The 20,825-nt window shown below is 37.1% G+C and overlaps 1 protein-coding gene across 12 annotated transcripts in view; it reads left to right on the top strand.

Annotated features, from left to right (window-relative positions):
• The window catches only part of Sbf2 (SET binding factor 2), a 450,794-nt gene that overhangs the window by 347,822 nt on the left and 82,147 nt on the right, over positions 1 to 20,825 (top strand). For all 12 annotated transcript variants that reach the window (XM_087211305.1, XM_013074593.3, XM_013074594.3 and 9 more), the window contains 2 exons: positions 3,383 to 3,553; positions 5,877 to 6,139. In XM_087211305.1, the coding sequence (XP_087067431.1) occupies positions 3,383 to 3,553; positions 5,877 to 6,139 (434 nt within the window). The remainder of the gene's footprint in view (positions 1 to 3,382; positions 3,554 to 5,876; positions 6,140 to 20,825) is intronic.

A 20,825-nucleotide genomic window follows, 5' to 3' on the forward strand; every position in this document is an offset into this window, starting at 1 on the left:
TTTATAGCATCTCTCAAATGAACAATGAAGACATACATTATTTGCCTTACCACCCCCTTAATAGCCCAACCAGACTACAGAGCTCCATTTTGCAATTTCTGTGTAAAGCTGTGATGAAATTTAGGCAGAACAAGATGCTACTGCCCTCTGCCGGTTCTGAGAACACTTGCTCATCAATGCAGTGGTCCTACTTATCATAACAGAGGCACACAGTACCTCTTGTTCACAACAGAGCACATGCTAGGAAACCAGAAAGAAAAGAAGACAAATTTCATGTTTGAAAAATAATATTTTAAATGTTTGTGAATTAACAATTACTTACAGATATATCAGATATCGTAGCCACTTATGGCTGTCTTGCCACCAAAAGTGTTTATCCTATCCTTGCTATAATTCTTACCTAATAAACAGATTCTGACCCTGTGGGCCATTGTCAGTCTGTTTTGTATAATTTTTCTGCATTGGAATACATACAGTCCCTTTTTGTAGAGAAGTTTTTGCATATTTTAGTTTGTGAATAAACAGGAAGATAATGTCAACTGTATGTGTCAAGGAAAAGGAATATGCAGCATCAGTGAGAATGGTGAAGGAGAAAGTCACAGCTTCATTATACCCTAAGATTCCTGTAGCACTGTCAAATTTTAATAAGAGATTTATAACTAATTGGCTTCTTGGTGTATAGATTATTCTAAATACGCTTTGTGAGAAACTGACAAAGATTTATTATGAACTGTTTTTCTCAATTCATCTATATTAATAACTTCAGGACTCTAAAATTTTGTAAATTTTTAAATTTGTTAAATTTTTTAAATTTTTTAAATTTTAACTTTTTTTAAATGCTCTGCATTTATAACATGTGGTATCATCTCTGACTATATTCATGAGAAAGTCAGTTGAGAAGTATGGCTTTCTTTGAATTTCTTGCCTTCAAAATCTCTTTCAGGGCCGGGGATTTAGCTCAGTGGTTCCAGTGCCTGCCTCACAAGCACAAGGTCCCAAGTTCAATCTCTGGTACCAAAAAAAAAAAAAATCTCTTTCAAAATAGGCCTGTGTAGTGCTGCTGAAGAAATTATTACGCCTTAAAATGAAGGACTAAACTGTGAAAGAGGACCAATGTATAATCTACATCCCAACTATCTTTATGCAGAATATAGAAGAACAAGTGATTCACAGTATATGTGGCTTATGCTCATATTTTCTCATAAATAAAAGGTAACTATATATCTTAAATGAGCAGAAAGTCAGCTTGAAGACCAGCAGTGAATCTTGTGTACCTTCCATCAGGAAACTTCTCCTTTTTGCTTCTAGGTCAGTGATGTCGAACCGTTTAGAGCTTTCAATGATACAAACAGCCTGCTGTGGCATGTGTCATAGGTTCACCACCACTGTGTTAGGTCATCTCTAAGTTGTAGCCACCTAATAGGAAGAATTGGGGTCATAGCCAGTTACTCAGCATCAGTACCCAGTCCTATCTTGAAAGAGACTTACACTTACATATGGCATGCAGTACACAGAGATTCTTATAAGCAAAAATCATAGCTACTTTTCTCCTAGAAAGTACTACATTTCATGGTATGTCTGGTACCTATTCTAGCTTTAGGCTTAGTATGCTTTCATTAGCATGTATTGATTATATAATTTTTATCAAGTATCTTATACATCTGTTACACGTCCCTAAGAAATGAACTGTCTTTTGTTGCATAATTGTGATGTGTATAATCTTAATAATAACCTGAGTGTCTGACATTTCAAGAAAATTCAGCTTACTAAATTTTTTCAAAAGAAAACTTACCAGTAACTTTAGTTCTACTCATAAAAAAAACCAGATAAACTCAATTCCAAATAATAAGGTGACTGAAAAAAAAGTCTATCAAAAATGTTACCTGCTATTTGCTGAGAAATAATGAATCGAAATTTTTTGAATCTTCCTTAATTTTAGAGATAAAAGCAGTGGCTGTGAAAAATGACTCAAGTCATTAACTGAAATTTGACAATATAATTTATCTCTAAAATTTTAAAATGCAGTGCTATATATAAAGTCTTAATCAGAGGTTTCATGGCAAAATAAATATTAACTTTTGAGAGCCAAAATCCTGAGGGTATGGGGAACACAGCAGTGCTAATGAGTAATTTATTTTCGGACTTTCTTTCAGTTCTTTTTGGAAGACAAAATAGCAGAGACTTTGGAACCAAACAAACTTTGGGTCTGAAACCCATTTCCACCACTTACATAATAGTTATATCGCCTTAGGCAATCTCTTAAATCTCTACAAACTTCTATTTTCTCTTCCTTAAGTTTTAAGATGATAATAATGCTCATCACATAAGACTTTAGTGTTAAATTACATATACAGGGCTGGGGATTTAGCTCAGTGGTTTCGCTGCCTGCTGTGCAAGTGCAAGGACTTGAGTTCGATCCCCGGTACCAAAAATAAATAAATAAATAAATTACATATACAAAGATATATATATATGAAGTACCTACCATGTGCCTACAGTTAGTTTTGTTTGTTATTTTGTTTTGTTTTGGGTTTTTTAGAGAGCTTACTCCCTGGTATCACTTCATCATCTTTTTTTTTTTTAAGTTAGTTTTCGTTTCTTCTGTTAAGTTTACCTTTTAAGTTTACTCTTAACTCTGAAGCCCACCAGAAAGTCCAAGAAGGAGGACTTGGTTTGTGGTTACCTTCCCATACCCAGATTTGGTTGCCAGAACATGTTCTTGAAGCCCAGGAAAGTCTCCCTGGGTGTATGTGATAGTAGCCTTGGTGGAGAGGTAATGAGCTATCAGTAGTGGCAAACCTATAGGATGTGTGCTACAGAGAGCTGTTTGTATCATTGAAAGCTCTAAAAGATTCACCAGCACTGGGCTAGGATGAGCAGTAGGGCAGGCATAATTCCCTGAGCTACAAACTCAAGATTTGCCCTTATTCTATTTATAAACCCAAACTTTAGATTCACTGACATTGCACTTAGTGCCATTTTTTTAAAAATGTACTCTAAAACCAAATAAAATAAATTATAAATTATTAGGAGTTTTATGTTTAGTTTTAATGAATTTTATTATGTGTCCTAATTATAATAACTATTACAATGCCTACTATGTGTGCAGTACAGTGCTAGGTACTTATGTATTCTCTAGTTCATAAAGTAGTCTTTTTCATTCCTAAGGTGTTGCTAAAATGCCCATTTTGATAAAGTAACTGAGACACTAAAGTATTTGACGGTAAGCCCAAGGTTGCCAGTGAAAAATGAGTAAGATGTTGATTGCTAAGCCTTCAGAGAAATCCTTTAATCACCTCTATTGTTAACTGTGGTACCTGTGACCTTCTGAACTGTCATAACTCTGCCAGTCCCATGGTGATAGATATTTGTGTTCTCACAGAAACTTGCTCCTGGAGTCAGCCAGTTTGCTTACACCTGTGTACAGGACCACCCCATTTGGACAAATCAGCAGTTTTGGGAGACAACTTTTTACAATGCAGTGCAGGAACAAGTCCGCTCCCTGTATCTTTCAACAAAGGAAGACAATCACACCCCACACCTGAAGCAAAAGGTAAGAGGAAAGAAGAAAGGTACTTGTGTGAGGCTGGGATTCTTCTGATTGTAAGGAAAGCTTTTGCAGCTATTCCCAGGGCAAAGGGAAATCTAGTCCTTCATACTAGTGTATTTGAGTTTAGTTTGGGAAACCCATTGGTAAGCATTTTTATTCTGTTGCTTTATGACATATTTTTCCATAACAACTTCTTAATATAGTTCATTAGTACTAGAATTATTATATTTTAATAAATAACAATTCCTGGGCAACAATTATAGAAAAGAGAACAGAAAGAACAGACGTAAAAATATAGCTAGGCATAAGTATTATACAACTTAGTTCCTTGAAGAAGTGTCAGATTAAAGTTAATTGACTCTAGGGGAGAGGAAGATGTAGCTCAGTGCACTAGAGCACTTGCCTGGCTTATGCAAGGGCCTGAGTTAGAAAGAGTAAGTAACTTTAAAATAAATATAAAATTTGATAGATCTGCTCAAAAGTATGCAGGCAGTAGATATAGGTCTTTCTGTTTCTGTATATTTTAACAGTATATATTTTTAAGAGATATTTAAAATCAAAAGAAGTATCCTTAGTTTAAAATATTCTAAAATATTAAAATGTCATTTATTAACTGTTAGATCTTAGACAAGTCGTATTACCTCTCTGTGCTGTATTTCCTCATTGGTAAAATAATGAATAGATATGATTACTGTAAGATTTTAATGTAGCACATGTAAAACTCATTGTAGAGTACCTGGAAAATAGTAAATAAAAAGTGTTAAAAATGATCATCCTCATGAATTGAACTTAAAGCAGCCTAAAAGACTAATTATCAGTGTTGATTCACTTTAATTTTTAATTCTGTGTGCTAGAAAAATACATCACTGATAATCCTTTACATCTTCCATTTTAATTTTTTTTAGGTAAGATAAATGATCCTAGGCATCTAACAAATTATACATTAGTATTCAAATATTTCTATGCCTTGTTTTGTTGTTGTAGTTGTTCTTGTTTTTGTTTTTGTTTTGGTACTGGGGATTGAACTCAGTACCTTGTGCTTGTGAGGCATGCGCAGCGCCACTGAGCTAAATCCCCGGCCCTATGCCTCAATTATTTTAAACATATTATTGAGTATGATAAGAACAGGAACTTTAATAACAAACAGCACCAACATCTGTCCAATATTCCAAATTATTACTGTACAAACAAGTATAACTTGTTTAACTTAAAATTCTGATTTTTTTTTTTTATTATTTAATACACCAGATGCACTTGACTAAAGGGTAACTTGTAGCAGATGCAAAAACTGTTAGACTGAGGTTATACTGCAAAAGTAATTGTGCTGTTCGGGTGTTTTTGATAGTTTCTTAAGAAACTATAATCCTCAAGTTTGATCCCCGGTACCAAAAAAACAAACAAACAAAAGAAACTATAATGCTAACATCCATATATCTCAAAAGCATTCATAAAACAATCCTGTGACAACTTCTGTGTCCTCCATTCTAAAGAAGTCTGTCTCTGAGCCCTAGGTTAGATACAAGTAAGATCATATATATTCCAGCTCTTCACAAGTTGTAAAGTACTATGCAAATGAGGGTGGCTGCTGTTATTTAACTGCTAAGCCAACTAAGAAACCTCTTTAAAATTCTATAATCATCTCCATACTCATGTTTATGATGTTTGACTCCAACATTTCTAAAGGAATCTAGTTATATTTTTTGTGACCTTGTTTATTCCATCTCTTTTGTCAAAGAACTGAAGAGAAGAAAAAGTATTAGCAAATACTACTGAAACATTCATATATGAGCATTTATATGAACTTTAGGTCACAATTTATCATAACTGATAACTTTGAAGGGATGGAGCCATATAGATAAAGTGAAATGTTAGCAACAGAGAAACATATCCATATTTTTTTTTGCTACCATTTCCCGGGTTTGTGGTTTGTTGTTTTTTTTGTTTTTTTTTTTTGGTACTGGGAATCGAACTCGGGTCCTTGTGCTTGCGCAGCAGGCGGCGGAAACCACAGAGCTAAATCCCCAGGCCCCTGTTTCCCTGGTTTTGTCACATGGTTCTACTAAAAACCTATTGACTGGGGCCGGGGGAAGGTTTTTGTTTTATTGCAGTTGTTAGATTTTTTTTTTAATGTGTTTTCATTTCTGGTGACATAGGTACTTAACATTTTCATGATTTTCAAGATAATCAATTTTCTTGATTTCTAAAATATTTTCCCTAAAAATAGTATTCCTAAGAGAAAACCTGTATTTTAAAAATCATCCATGTTTTTTGAAGCTTATTTGAAGTGATGGGTTCTCTTCTTTGGCTTGCATTGCCTTTTTTTCAGGATAAGCTTCCTGATGACCAGTATCAGGAAAAGACAGCCATGGACCTGGCAGCTGAGCAGCTGCGCCTTTGGCCCACTCTGAGCAAATCAACTCAGCAAGAATTAGTGCAACGTGAAGAAAGCACTGTCTTCAGTCAGGCCATTCACTTTGCAAATCTCATGGTCAACCTACTGGTTCCACTAGACACAAGTAAAAACAAGCTCCTGAGAGCATCAGCACCAGGTGACTGGGAGAGTGGAAGCAACAGCATTGTCACAAACAGGTACTGAAATGTGGGTAAATGAGACACTCCTCCTATAGTTCTTAGGGCCAGAGTTTTGGTTTATCAGAAAATACAAAACATTTTGGGGGAAAATTGCTGTATATATTTCAAAAATTGTGCCAACGCCCCTGGGCCTCGCAGCTTCCCTGGGCTCCCCGGGTCATCCACGGTGGGCGGCGCAAGCAGCTGCACCGGCAGAGCTTGGAGTCTGGCTGCGGGGCCGGCAGTAGCAGGAAGGGCTATGGATGCCTCCCCATCCCCAGGCCCGGGCCAGTGGGGCCGGTGAGGGGAAGGCAGAGAGAGCCAGATGTCCTGGTCACTAGCTCGTTTTTTCCAGTGACAAGTGGTTACAAGTCCTTGCTGCCTTCCCTTAGGAATTAGCAATATGCACCAGGAAAATGCTTCTAGAAGAAAAACAATTGAGATTCACATACAGATGTCTTCATATTGAGTTCCAGAACTGAAAGAGAAGTTGGAGGTCTCCATCAATTCATCTACTTCACAGATCCCAACAGAGAAAATGAAGACCTCTTCTGAAATGAAAGTTATTTTGCTCAGGACCACATTTTATTTCTGCACAAGGGACAGTTGAAACAGAGGCAGAACAGGAAAGAGGACAAAAAAGAAATGAAGTGATAGGAAGAGAAACGGAAAGATACAGCACAAGAAGAACATCCATCAGAAAGAGAACAGTATAGAGTTAGTTACAGATAATGAAAGAGCCAAGAGCCACCCTCAGTCACAGGAGAGTAGATGTAGAGATACAGGTCCTGCAAGTGGCACTCACAAAAGCTGAAACAGGAGGAAGGATGGAACACACAGGGAAAAGTGGAATGAGGCATACAAAAAGAAAGAAAACAACAGTCTTTCACGGGACAGTATCCCTTTTAGGCTAGCACCAAGAAAAGCCATATTGTATTTAAAGAAACGTAGCACAGCCAGGCATAGTGGTGCATGCTTGTAATCCCAGCTACTTAGTACTCTGAGGCAGGAGGATCACAAGTTCAGCCAGGCATGGTGGCACATGCCTGTAATCCTAGCCTTTGGGAAACTAGGAGGATCCCTGTGAGTGTAAGCCCAGCCTGAACTACATAATGAGACCCTGTCTCAAAAACACAAAACAAATAAGCAGAAAGTAAAACTTAAGTTTGAGGCCAGCCCGGACAACTTAGACTATCACAGCATTCTCCTCTCCACATTAAACGGGGAGGGGGGAAGGAGGTGTGGTGATGCACTCCTGTAATCCCGGCACTCAGAAGGCTGAGGCAGGAGGATCACCTCAAGTTTGATGGCAGCCTGGGCTACATAGTTCAAGGCCAGCCTAAACTACATAGTAAGACCCTGTCTCAAAAAAACAACCAACCAAATTCTATACATACATATATACATGCATACATACATACATAAAAACGATTCCTCCACCTGTCTCACAGAATAGCTGGGAGAACTAGGTGAGAATATTTTTTAAAATACATATTAGGGGGCCGGGGATTTAGCTCAGTGGTTCCACCACTTGCCTTGCAAGCACAAGGACCCGAGTTCAATCTCTGGTACCAAAAAAAAAATATATATATATATATTAGGGCTGGGAATTTAGCTCAGTGGCACTGTGCCTGCCTTGCAAGTGTAACGTCCTGAGTTTAATCCCTGGTACCGAAAACAAACATATTAAACTACATGCTGCACATAAACAGTCAAAAAAAAATTAACCATTTTCCCATCTTGAGATTTGCACTGCTCTTCTGTATTAAAGAAGAGTATTCATCTGTATTCATCCTACTACCCTTACTCTCTTCCCACATCCTTTTCTCTTTCATGACCTAATTTTCCAGAAGTCTCACCCACTACTGATGCAGCCCTAAGTCACATTCTGCTGAAACAGTTTATAGAAAACGTTCTGAAAAGATTATAGTGACTTCTGCCTTTTCAGTGTTTCTTACTCCTCTTTTTCTTTAGTTTATTTTTGGAATTTGCCTAATCGTGTCTTCAGTTGTGCCTTCTGCTCTATCCTCCAGTGACTTCCTATACCACTGAGAATAAAATCCAAAGCCTTTACCATGGCCCACAAATCCCACCATGATCTGTATCCTGGCTGTAGCCCTGACCTTGTTTCCTATCATTCTTCTGTCAGCCAGCCTGTTCTATCTGCTAATGCCAGGCCTCAAATACTCCAAGCATAGTCCAGCCTCAGGGCCTTTGTAGTTGTTATTCCCTCAATCTGGAATATTGTCTGAAATACTCACAAGAATCGCTCCCTTCATTTAGGTTTTTTTATTATTATTTACTTTTATTTACTTTAAAACAGCTTTTAATTAATTTTATTGGTACATTTTAGATATAAATAACTTTCATCATATGAAATTTGTACCTATACATGATATATCTTGATTCTTCTTTTCTTCTTTCCCTCCCCTCCCTTCAATCCTTCTTCCCTTCCTTGTTTACAACAGCTGTTTCCATTTTTTCATTCTGTCATTTTTTCCTTTTCCCCTCCTTTCTCCATCCTTCCTTCCTAGTTCCCCTTCCCATTTTAACATTTTCTTCTTCTTTTACATTATAAATTGTACATTTTGATCCTTATTTACCCTTTTGGTTTCTCACACCAGAGAAACCATGTGATATTTGAACATGTATATCCAATTTATTTCACTTAAGAGTATAGTCTCAAGGTATATACATTTACCTAGAAATGTCTCAAGTCTATCCTTCTTTGTGGCTGAGTAGTACTCCATTGTATTAAATGAAAATACCTCTTCTTTATCCATTCATCAGTTTATGGGTATTTGGGCTGTTTCCAAGACTTAGCTATTACAAACTGTGCCACTATAAACCAGTGTGCATATCTCGCTGTGGTATGATGCTTTTAATTCTTTCAGGAAGATACCAAGATGGAGAATACCTGGGTCAAATGGAACCTCTACTTTTAGATTTTTGAGGAATCTCCACACTGATTTCCACAGTGGTTGCACCACAGTGGTCCACCAACAGTGGAACAGGGTTCCTTTGTCCCCATAGCCCCTCCAGCATTTGTTATTGGTTGATTTCTTGATGATAGTCATTCTTTCTGGAATCTCAGTGTTTTTAATTTGCATCTCTGGAATAACCAGTGATGTTGAACATTTTTTCATATATTTATTTGCCTTCTCTACTTTTTTGTCTGAGAAGTGTCTATTCATTTCAGATGCCCATTTTTGGATTAGGTCTTTAAATTTGGGGAGTATGATTTTTTTTTTTTTTAGTTCTTTATTTGTTCTAGATATTAGTCTTTTGCCTGAGGAAGAGCTGGCAAAAAATTTTTTCCCACTCTGTGGGTTGTCTCATCACTCTGTTGGTGGTTTCTTTTGTGGTGCAAAAGCATTTTAATAAGATGAGATCCTAGTTGTTGATTGTTTGTGATATTTTCTGTGCAGTTGGTATTTTGTTCATGAAGTCTTTGCCTACACCTATGTCTTCAAGAGTTCTACCCATTCTCTCTACCAGCATATTTATTGTTTCTGTTTTAATACTTAGATCTTTGATCCATTTGGATTTTATTTCAGTGCATGATGAGAGATATGGGTCTAGTTCTAGTCTTTGAAATATGGAAAGCTAGTTTTTCCAACACCATTTATTGAAGAGACTGTCTTTCTTCCAGTGAAGGTGTTTGGCCCCTTTCTCAAAGATACAGTGGCTGAGTCTGTTTGAAGTTGTTTCTGCATCTTTGAATTTGTCCCATTGATCCTCGTGCCTGGTTTGTTTTGGTTTGGTTTTTTGCCAGTGCCATGCTATTTTTATCACAGTAGCTTTGTAGTATAATTTCAAGTCAGGGATTGTGATGCTTCCTTCCTTGCCTTTGTTGGCCCAGGATTGCTTTTGCTGTGCTCAGTCTCTTCTGGTTCCAAATAAATTTTGAGATTGTTTTCTCTAATTCTCTGAGGTATGCTATCACTATTTTGATCAGGATTGCATTAAATCTGTATAACAATTTTGGGAGTATGGCCATTTTCACTATATTGGTTCTTCCTAGCCAGCAACAAGGGATGTTTTTCCATTTTCTGATAGCCTCTTCAATCTCCTTTTTCAGAGTATTGTAGTTTTCAATGTAAAGGTCTGTTACTTCCTTTGTTAGGTTGATTCCTAAGTATTTCTTCTTTCTTTCTTTCTTTCTTTTTTTTTTTGGATGCTATTGCGAAAGGTGTGGTTTCCCTAATTTCTCTCTCAGTGAGTTTATTATTTGTGTATAGGAATGCAATTGATTTTTGAGTGTTGACTTTGTATCCAGCTATGCTACTGAATTTGGTTATTAAATGTCTAGGAGTCTTTTGGTGGAATTTTTGGGGTCTTCTATGTAGAGTATCATGTCATCTGCAAATAATAATCTGACCGCATCCTTTCCTATCCTTATTCCTTTTATTTTTCTCTTGTCTAATTGGTCTGGTTCCATAACTATATTGAATAAGAGTGGTGATAGTGGACATCCTTGTCTTGTACCTGATTTTAGAGTGGAAGCTTTCAGTGTTTGGCCATTTAGTATGATGTCTGCTGTTGTTTTGCCATAGATGGCTTCTGTCAGATTGAGATAAAGACCACCTACTCCAATTTTCTGTAGGGTTTTTCATCATGAATGGGTGTTGGACTTTGTCAGATGCCTTTTCTGCATCTGTTGAGATGATCGTGTGGTTTTTGTCTTTGGCTCTGTTAATGTGATGTATTACATATATTGATTTGCATAGCATATGTTGAACCATCCGTGCATCCTTGGGGTGAATCCTACTTGGTCATGGTGTATAATCTTCCTGATGATTTGCTGCATTCTGTTTGCCAGTTATCTTATTGAGGATTTTTGCACCTATGCTCATTAGGGAGATTTGGCCTGTAGTCCTCTTTTTTGTGGTTGGATCCTTCTCTGATTTGGGTATCAGGGTAATGCTTCCTTCCAGGAATGAGTTTGGGAGTATTGCTTTCCTTTCAACCTCATTAAAGAGTTTGAGGAGTATGGCATTAAATCTTCTCTAAATTTCTTGTAGAATTCAGCAGTGAATCCGTCAAGGCCTGGGTTTTTCTTTGTTGGTAGGTTTTTAATTACATCATCAATTTCGTTGAGTGATATTGGGTTATTTAGAATCTTTATATCTTCTTGATTCAGCTTTGGTAATTCATACACATCTAGGAATCTGTCCATTTCTTCTGTGTTTTCCATCTTATTAGAATACAGGTTCTCCAACTAGGTATTAATGATCTTCTGGATTTCTGCAGGATTTGTTGTGATTTCACCCTTTTCATTCCTAACTGCATGGATTTGTGTCTTTTCTTTCCTTTTTTTTTTGATAAGGTTGGCTAAGGGATTGTCAATTTTATTTAATTTTTCAAAGAACCAACTCTTCCATTCATTGATTCTTTGTATTGTTTTCTTGGTCTCCATTGCATTAATTTCTACTCTGATCTTTACAATTTCCTCCCTCATATGAGCTTTGGGCTTGACTTCCTCTTCTTTTTCTAGATGCTTGAGGTTGAACATTAGATTGTTTATTTGAGCTCGCTCTGTTTTCCCAATATGGGTATTCACAGCTATAAATTTCCCTCTTAGACTGCTTTCACTGCGTCCCATAAGTTCCAAAATATTGTTTTGGCATTATCATTTAATTGTAGAAACTATCTGATTTCTTCTTTAATTTAATCTGTGATCTATTGGTTCTTGAGGAGGGCATGATTTAATTTCCATATGTTTATGAAGTTTTTGTGGTTTCTTTTGCCATCGATTTCCAGTCTCATTGCACTATGATCTGATAATATGCATGGGATAATTTCAATTCCTTTGCATTGACTTAAGCGTGTTCTGTGAGTTAGTATGTGGTCTGTTTTGGAGAACGTCCCATATGCAGCTGAGAAGAGTGTGTATTCTGACCTTGTGGGATTGAACACTCTGTAGACATCTAAGTCCAGTTGTTCAAACGTTTGGTTCGATTCTGATATTTCTTTGTTGGTTTTTTTGTCTAGTTGATGTGTCTATTTGTGACAGTGAGGTATTGAGGTCCCCTATTACAACTGTATCAGCGCTTATTTGGTTCTTTTCATGTCCATTAATACTTGTTTTATATAGTTGGGTGCACTGGTATTTAGTGCATATATGTTTATGATTGTTATCTCTTCCTCTTGGATTGTTCACCTAATGAGAATGTAGTGACCTTCTTTGTCTCTCTTGATCAGTCTTGGCTTGAAATCCACTTTGTCTGCAAATAGAATAGCCACCCCTGCTTTTTTTCTGTGTTCCTGTCGCATAGAGTATTGCTTTCCATCCTTTGACTTTCAGTCTATGAATTTCTTTTTGAATTAAATCTGTTTCTTGTATGTAGGATATTGTTGTGTCTTGTTTCTTGATCCATTCTGCGAGTCTGTTTATTTTGATTGGTGCATTGAGACCATTTACATTGACAATTATAACTGATATTTATTGACTTTTCCTTGTCGTGTTCTTTCCCCTCTGTTTAATTACTTACCCTACTGGCTGGATTCATTCTGTTTGGGTTCATGGAGTTCTTTTCTAGTCCTTGTTATTTTTTCTAGAATGTCCTTCAGGGTATTTTGGAATGCTGGTTTGATGATCATGAATTTCTTCAGGTGTTCTTTGTCATGGAAGTATCTTATTTCTCCATCAATTTTGAAAGATACTTTTGCAGGGTCCATCAATCTGGGCTGGAGGTTTTTTTGTTTTAGGCTTAAAGTACTTCTCTCCAAGCTCTCCTTGATTTAAGGGTTTATGTTGAGAACTCTGCTGTAATTCTGATGGGCTTTCCTTTGTAGTGATTTGTTTCTTTTCTCTAACTGCTTTTAATATACTGTTCCTGTGTTTGAATTTCTGGAATCCTGAGTATTGTATGCCTTGGGGTAGGTCTTTTTTTTTTCCTTCATGGCTATTTGAAGTTCTGTGTGTCTCACTTAACAGTACAGTGGACCCTCAAGTTATAAATGGCCTGACACAAGAACAACTTGGATTATGACTGGTATTTTAGTTTTAACCTATGAACAAAATCTTGAGTTATGACCCAAATGCCAGGTGCTTGTGCTTGCAAATGGTCTCAGATACAGATTTAACCCTTAAAGAGTTCTGGAAGGAACATTACAATATCCTTTCTTGTGTGGGGTTAATTGAGAAATCCTGGGCCAATGTCTCTCTAAGAACAATGAGATCTGCCTGTATATGGGAGAGAGAGTTTGAAGGCTGTGTAGAGGGGCCTAAGCCTTCATTTGACCAACTTGAGTTACAACCAGCCCTCAGGAATGAATAGAGTTTGTAAGTCAAGGGTCCACTGTATGTCAAATTATTTCTCCGTGTTTAGGAAATTTTCTGCAATTAGTTCTATGAACAAGTTTTTTAGGTCCCTTGCACTATTTACTGCTTTGTCCTTGACTCCCATCCATCTTATGTTACTTTCCTTTGCATCATCTAGCAGCTGTTGGATTGATTTTTTGTGGTCCCTTGTTCTTGTTTTTTTGTTTTCTTTTTTCCTTTTTCTTTTTTTAGTTCTGGGGATCAAACTCAGGACCTATCTTGCAAGGCAGGCATGGTACCACTGAACTAAATCCCTGGCCCATGTCCCTTGCTATTTTTAAGAAATCTTTTTTCATGATCACTAAGTACAATCCTCTCTCTTAGATCTGATATTCTATCACATTGGTTCATTCATCTGTATATACTTTCAAACAAATTTTTAATCTCCTGGATATCAGATTGAATCTGTTTCATTGATTCCATTTCTTTCCTATGTAGGCCACTTTGCATCATTTTCCTAAGCTCTTCTATTTTTTTTAATCTGTTTATATTCTAGATTGACTAATCATGCCCTTCATTATGACCATCATCTCTGAGAAATTATTTCTGATTTGATTTTTTTCTTGATCCTCATTCATTTGCTGTATTCCTTCTTCTGTTACTGGCTTTCAAATTGTTCTACCTCATTGCCCCTTGGGTTTGTCTTTGGCAAACTGGAAGCCTGGAATTGGATCTTGCTTCTGTGTCTTCTCTTTTTCTTTCTTTCTTTCTTTCTTTCTTTCTTTCTTTCTTTCTTTCTTTTAATTTAATTCCTGGGTTGATACTTACAATTTGTTTATAGCAGGTATCTTTATTGCTGGTATCAAGAACCCTGAGGAAATTACTTCTCAGAGATGTCTTCCAGGTTTAACTGGATTTTGGGTTTTGATTCTGTTTCAGGATCCTACCTCTTCAGTTTATGAGGGATGAGAAGTTGCTGCCTTTTTGGCCTGGCCCCTGGTTCTTTGGCACTGACCTATAGTATTGTTTATGACAAGGAGAAATAACTGATTAGAACAATTGTGTCTCCTTGGCTAATGTCATGCGTTCAGTAATAATAATAGTATCAAACATAGCCTAGAAAATGACAAACCGTGGTAACTATTAATTTGCTACCTTTAGCCATATGAGCAGTATTTCTACTTACATAACACAATCTAAAATTTTATACAGTAAATATCAGTCTATGGTGATTTTACCCTCAGGAAAGAAAATTTAAGAGAGGCTAGAGGAAAAAATATGGAAATGGAAGAAGAGAAAGGAATTAGAAGCAAGGCTGGAGGACAGGAAGATTATAGAAGCTTTAGGAACTGCTGAAGTCAGGAGGGAAAGAAAGAAGGTAGAAACTGAAGCAAGAACAGAAAAAAACAAAAAATAAGAAACAATGTTCTCACTTGTATAAAAATAAGAATAAACAATCAAGAAATAGAGGGTGTGTGTGGACCAGAGCTGCACAGATTTGCACAGGTCCCAGGCAGGGCCCTGCCCCAACCCCAGCAGCTTGGGCCCACAGGCCTCAGCCAAAGGCCTGCCTGGAAAAGAACTGCACAGGTGCACAAACAACAGCCAGAAGCCTGCCCAGACACTATTGGGATTGGCACAGTGGTGAGCAGGCAAAAAAAGGCCTCTCATTGGCTTGCTAAGAAGTGAAGACCACTAGATGAGCAAAAAGTCACATCAACAAAGCAGTAGCAGGCAGCATCTGTTGAAATTGGAAGACACGTAAACAAGTCTGAAAACCACACTTCCAGATCACCTATGGCAACTCCAAAGGGAAACAAGGGAACAATTTGATACTCGGCCACCTGGACTGCCTGAACTGGCAACAAAAGAGAATCTAGAAAAAATGAAATCAGAAATGATTTCTCAGATAGCAACAGAGATTGTGTCCACAGTGCAAGTCATGATTAATAACTCTAGAGAATCCATAAAACAGATGCAAACAGATTTTCAGGAGATTAAAAACTCCATTAAATGTTTGTGCAGGTGAATGAGCCAATGTAAGGACAGAATATCAGATATAGAAGACAGAATTGTGATTAATGATCAGGAAAAAAAAAATTCCTTAAAAATAGTAAGGGACCACAAGAAAGCAATCCAGCAGCTGCTAGATGATGCAAAGAACATAAGACTGATCACAGTCAATGAAGAAACAGGAGAGTGTGCAAATGACGTAAAAAAATCTGTTCACAGTAGTAATGGCAGAAAACTTCCCAAGCAGGGGGAAAGAACTTGACATACAGATAAGTGAGACATACAGGACTCCAACTAGCCATGATAAAAAAAGGTCTATGCCTAGGCATATAATAGTTAAGATTGCAGAAACCCAACAGTAGAACAAAATTCTACAAGCAGTTAGAGAAAAGAAACAAATCACATACAAAGGAAAGCCCATCAGAATCACAGCAGACTTCTCAGCACAAACCCTCAAGGTAAGAGGAGCTTGGAGTGATGTATTTAAAGCCCTAAAGGAATACAGCCTCCAACCCAGATTAATGTACCTGTAAAACAACTTTTCAAAATTGATGGAGAAGTAAGATATTTCATGACAAAGAGCACCTGAGGAACTTCATGAATACCAAACCAGCACTCCACAAAATTTCAGACAATATCCTAGGAAAAGACAATGAGGATCACAACCCCAGGAAGCCCAGCAGAATAAATCCATGAGCCATGATAAGAAATTAAATGCAAAGGGGGAAAATTCAACAAAAAGAAAAAGCCATGACAAGGATAAGTCATTACATATCAGTTATAACCATCAATATTAATGGTCTCAGTTCACCAATCAAAAGACATAGACTGGCAGAATAGGTCAAGAAGCAAGATCCAACAATATGCTGCATACAAGAAACATAATTAATTCCCAAAGAAACTCAGACTGAAAGTTAAAGGGTGGAAAACAATATGCCATGCAACAGGAACCCGAAAAAAAGCAGGAATAGCTATCCTCTTTCCAGACCTAATTGATTTCAAATGAACATTGATTAAGAGAGACAAAGAAGGACACTACATCCTTATAAAGGGAACAATCCAAGAGGAAGAAATGACAATCCTAAATATATATGCACCAAATACTAGTGCACCCAACTATATAAGCCAAATACTAATGGACTTAAAAAATCAAATAAGTACTAGTACAAGAGTAGTGGGAGACCTCAATACCCCACTGTCACAAATAGACAGATCAATTAGACAAAAAATAAACAGCAAAATATTAGAACTCAATCAAACTCTTGAACAAATGGGCTTAACAGGTGTTTACAGAGTGTTTCACCCCACAAAATCAGAATATACATTCTTTTTGGCTGCACACAGGTCATTCTCCAAAATAGACCACATACTGGGTGAGGGATTTAGCTCAGTGGCACCACACCTCCCTAGAAAGTGCAAGGTCCTCAGTTCGATCCCCACTACCACCAAAAAAAAAAAAAAAATAGACTACATACTTGCTCATAGAACATGTTTAAGTAAGTGCAAAGGAATTGAAGTTATCCCCTGTATATTATCAGACCATAGTGTGGTGAAATTGGAGATCAAAAGCAAAAGAAACCACAAGAGTTTCATAAACACATGGAAATTGAACAACACACTCCTTTTTTTTTTTTTTTTGGTACCAGGGATCGAACTCGGGTCCTTCTGCTTGCAAGGTAGGTGGTGAAACCACTGAGCTAAATCCCCAGCCCCTAACACACTTCTGAATAACCAGTGAGTCACAGAGGAAATTAAAGAAGAAATCAGACAGTTTCTATAATTAAATGACAAAGCCAATACAACATATTGGAATCTGTGGGACACAATGAAAGCAGTCTTACGAGGGAAATTCATAGGAGTGAATACTCATATTAGGAAAACAGAGCACACTCAAATAACTTGATGCGGAACCTCAAGCTTCTAGAAAAAGAACAGCAGGACAAACCCAAAGCTCGTACGAGGGAGGAAATTACAAAGATCAGAGCAGAAATCAATGCAATAGAGACTAAGAGAATGATACAAAAAAAATCAATGAAGCAAAGAGTTGGTTTTTTGAAAGAATAAACAAAATTGACAAACCCTTAGCCAAACTTATCAAAAAAAGGAAAAAGGGAAAAAAAGACCCAAATCCATGCAATTAAGAATGAAAAGGGTGAAATTACAATGGACCCAGCAGAAATCCAGAGGATCATCAATACCTACTTCAAGAACCTCTACTCCAATAAGATGGAAAACACAGAAGAAATAAAGATTCCTAGATCCATATGAATTACAAAAGTTGAACGAAGAAGACCTAAAAATTCTAAACAACCCAATATCAATCAACAAAATTGAAAATGTAATTAAAAACTTACCAACTAAGAAAAGCCAGGGTCCTGATGGCTTCACTGTTGAATTCTACAAGACATTTAGAGAAGAAGTATTGCTACTACTGTTTAAATTCTTCAATGAAATTGAAAAGGAAGCAGTACTCCCAAATTCATTCCTTGAAGCTAGCATCACCTTGATCCCAAAAGCAGAGAAAGAACCAGCCAAAAAAGAGAACTATAGGCCAATCTCACTAATGAACATAGAGGCAAAAATCCTCAATTAGATACTGGAGAACAGAATGCAGATCATCAAGACAATCATACACCCCAAACAAGTGGGATTCCTCCTAGGGGTGCAAGAATGGTTCAACATGTGTAAATCAAAAAATGTAATACACTGTATTAATAGAGCCAAGGACAAAAAGCATCTGATCAACTCAATAGATGCAGAAAAAGCATTTGACAAAATCTAACACACATTCATGATAAAAAACCCTACAGAAAATTGGAATAGATGGTCTCTATCTCAACCTGATAAAAGCCATCTATGAAACAACAGGCAATATCATACTAAATGGTCAAAAATGAAATCCTTCACACTAGAATTAGGAACAAGACAAGGATGTCCACTATCACCACTCCTGTTTAATATGGTTTTGGAAACATTAGCCACAGCAATTAGAGAAGAGAAAAAAATAAAAGGAATGAAGATAGGAGACAAAGAAGTTAAATTGTCATTATTTGCAGAAAACATAATACAGTATATAGAAGACCCCAAGAACTCTACCAAAAGTCTTCTAGACTTAATAACCAAATTCAGTAGAGTAGCTGGATACAAGTTCAACACACACAAATCAATAGTTTTCCTGTACACGAACAACAAACTCAGTGAAAGGGGAACTAGAGGGCCGGGTATTTAGCTCAGTGGTTCCGCTGCCTGCCTCACAAGTGCAAGGACCCAAGTTCCATCCCCGGTACCAAAAAAAAAGGGGGGGAACTGGAGAAACAACTCCCTTCACAATAGCATTTAAAAAATGAAATACCTAGGAATCAACCTAACGAAAGAAATCAAAGACCTCTACTCTAAAAACAACAGCACTCTGTAAAAAGAGATGGAAGAGGATATCAGAAAATGGAAAGACATCCCTTGCTCCTGGGTAGGAAGAACCAATATAGTGAAAATGGCCATACTTCCAAAACTGCTATAGAGATTCAGTGCAATCCCAATTGAAATTCCAACAGCAAACTTCAAGGACCTTGAGAAAACAATCCAAAAATTCATTTGGAACAAGAAGAGACTTAGAATAGCAAAAGCAATTCTAGGCAACAAAGACAAGGTAGGGGGTATCACAATTCCCAATGTGAAACTATGCTGCAAAGCTACTGTGATTAAAAAAAAAAAAAACCAGCATGGTACTGGCAAAGAAACCAATCTGAGGACCAGTGGAACAGATTAGAAGATGTAGAAACAACTCCTGACACACTCAGCCACCTCATCTTTGACAAAGGAGCCAAACACTCTCACTGGAGGAAAGATAGCCTCTTTAATAAATGGTGCTGGAAAAATTGAGTTTCAACTTGCCAAAGATTAAAACTAGGCATATCTCTCACCATGCATGAAACTAAAATTGAAATGGATTAAAGATTTAAATATTAAAATAGAAACATTAAATCAATTGGAAGAGAGGTTAGGTAGAACTCTTGAAGACATTGGCATGGGAAAAGAGTTCATGAATAAAACCTCAGTCACACAAGAACTACCACAAAGAATCAACAAGTGGGATCTCATATTAAAAACCTTCTCCACAGCAAGAGAAGCAACCAACAATGTGAAGAGACAACCCACAATGTGGGAAAAAATTTTTACCAGCTGTTCCTCAGACAAAGATCTGCTATCTGGAATATATAAGGAACTTTAAAAAATCAGACCTCCCAAATTTAAAGACCCAATCCAAAACTGAGCATCTGGAATGAACAGACATTTCTCAAACAAGTAGAAATAGCAAATAAATATATGAAAAAATGTTCAACATCACTGGTCATTCAAGAGATGCAAATGAAAATAACGCTGAGATTCTACCTCACCCCAGAAAGAATGGCTGCTGTCATGAAATCAACCAGTAACAAATGCTTGTGGGGCTGTGGGGAAAAAGGAACCCTTCTCCACTGTTGGTGGGAGTGTAGACTGGTGCAACCAGTGTGGGAATCAGTATGGAGATACCTCAAAGAACAAGGATTAGAGGTCGCATTTGACCCACCTATTCCTGTGCTGGGTATCTTCCCAAAAGAATTAAAAGAATCATACCATGGTGATATATGTGCACCCATGTTCATAGCAGCACAGTTTATAATACCTAAGGCTTGGAAACAGCCCAATTGCCCATCAACTGGAGACTGGATAATGAAAATGTGGAGTTTTTTTCTAAAATGGAGTAGTACTCAGCCATAAAGAATGAGAAACTAGAGACATTTATAGCTAAATGGATGCACACTGAGGCCATCCTCTTAAGTGAAATAAATAGGGCACACGTGTAAATACTGAATAGTTTCTCTGGTGTGAGAAACTGAAAGTGTAAATAAGGATCAAAAGGTATAATACGTAATGTGAACTAGGAAGAAAATGTGCAACGGGGAAGGGGAAGTGGGAGGGATTGGGTAAAGGAAAGAAGGGAATGGAGTTAATATAAGAAAAGGAAAAAATGGAAAGAAAGTCTTTGTAAATAGGGAGGAGTGGAGAGGTTGAAGGGAGGAAAAATAAGAATGGGGAAAAAATAAGAACCAAGATATATTATGTAAAGGTACAAATTTCCAGTGATGAATGTCATTATATTGTGTACCTAAAATGTACCATAAAATTAATTTTAAAAAAAGAAATAGAGGAAAAAATAGAAAATTAAAATTTTTAAAACAAAGGAAGAAAAGTAGGAAAAATAATGTTCACTTCAGGCCATGTCTCTGCTCTCACTGTGTTGACAGAGGGGGCAAACAAAACCCAGATCCATGTTGATTGGTCCCAGCAAGCCAGCAGTACAATTATGGCAGTGGTAGATAATCCCAACAAACCTGGCCCTTTAGTTCCACTGAAGTTCAGACTGCTTCTAGTTTATGGCTGTGA

The sequence above is a fragment of the Heterocephalus glaber genome, unplaced genomic scaffold (genome assembly GCF_053883595.1).
Source record: "Heterocephalus glaber isolate CG9 unplaced genomic scaffold, H.glaber_assembly_v1.0 deba00001428, whole genome shotgun sequence".
In the NCBI taxonomy this organism is placed as follows: Eukaryota; Metazoa; Chordata; class Mammalia; order Rodentia; family Bathyergidae; genus Heterocephalus; species Heterocephalus glaber.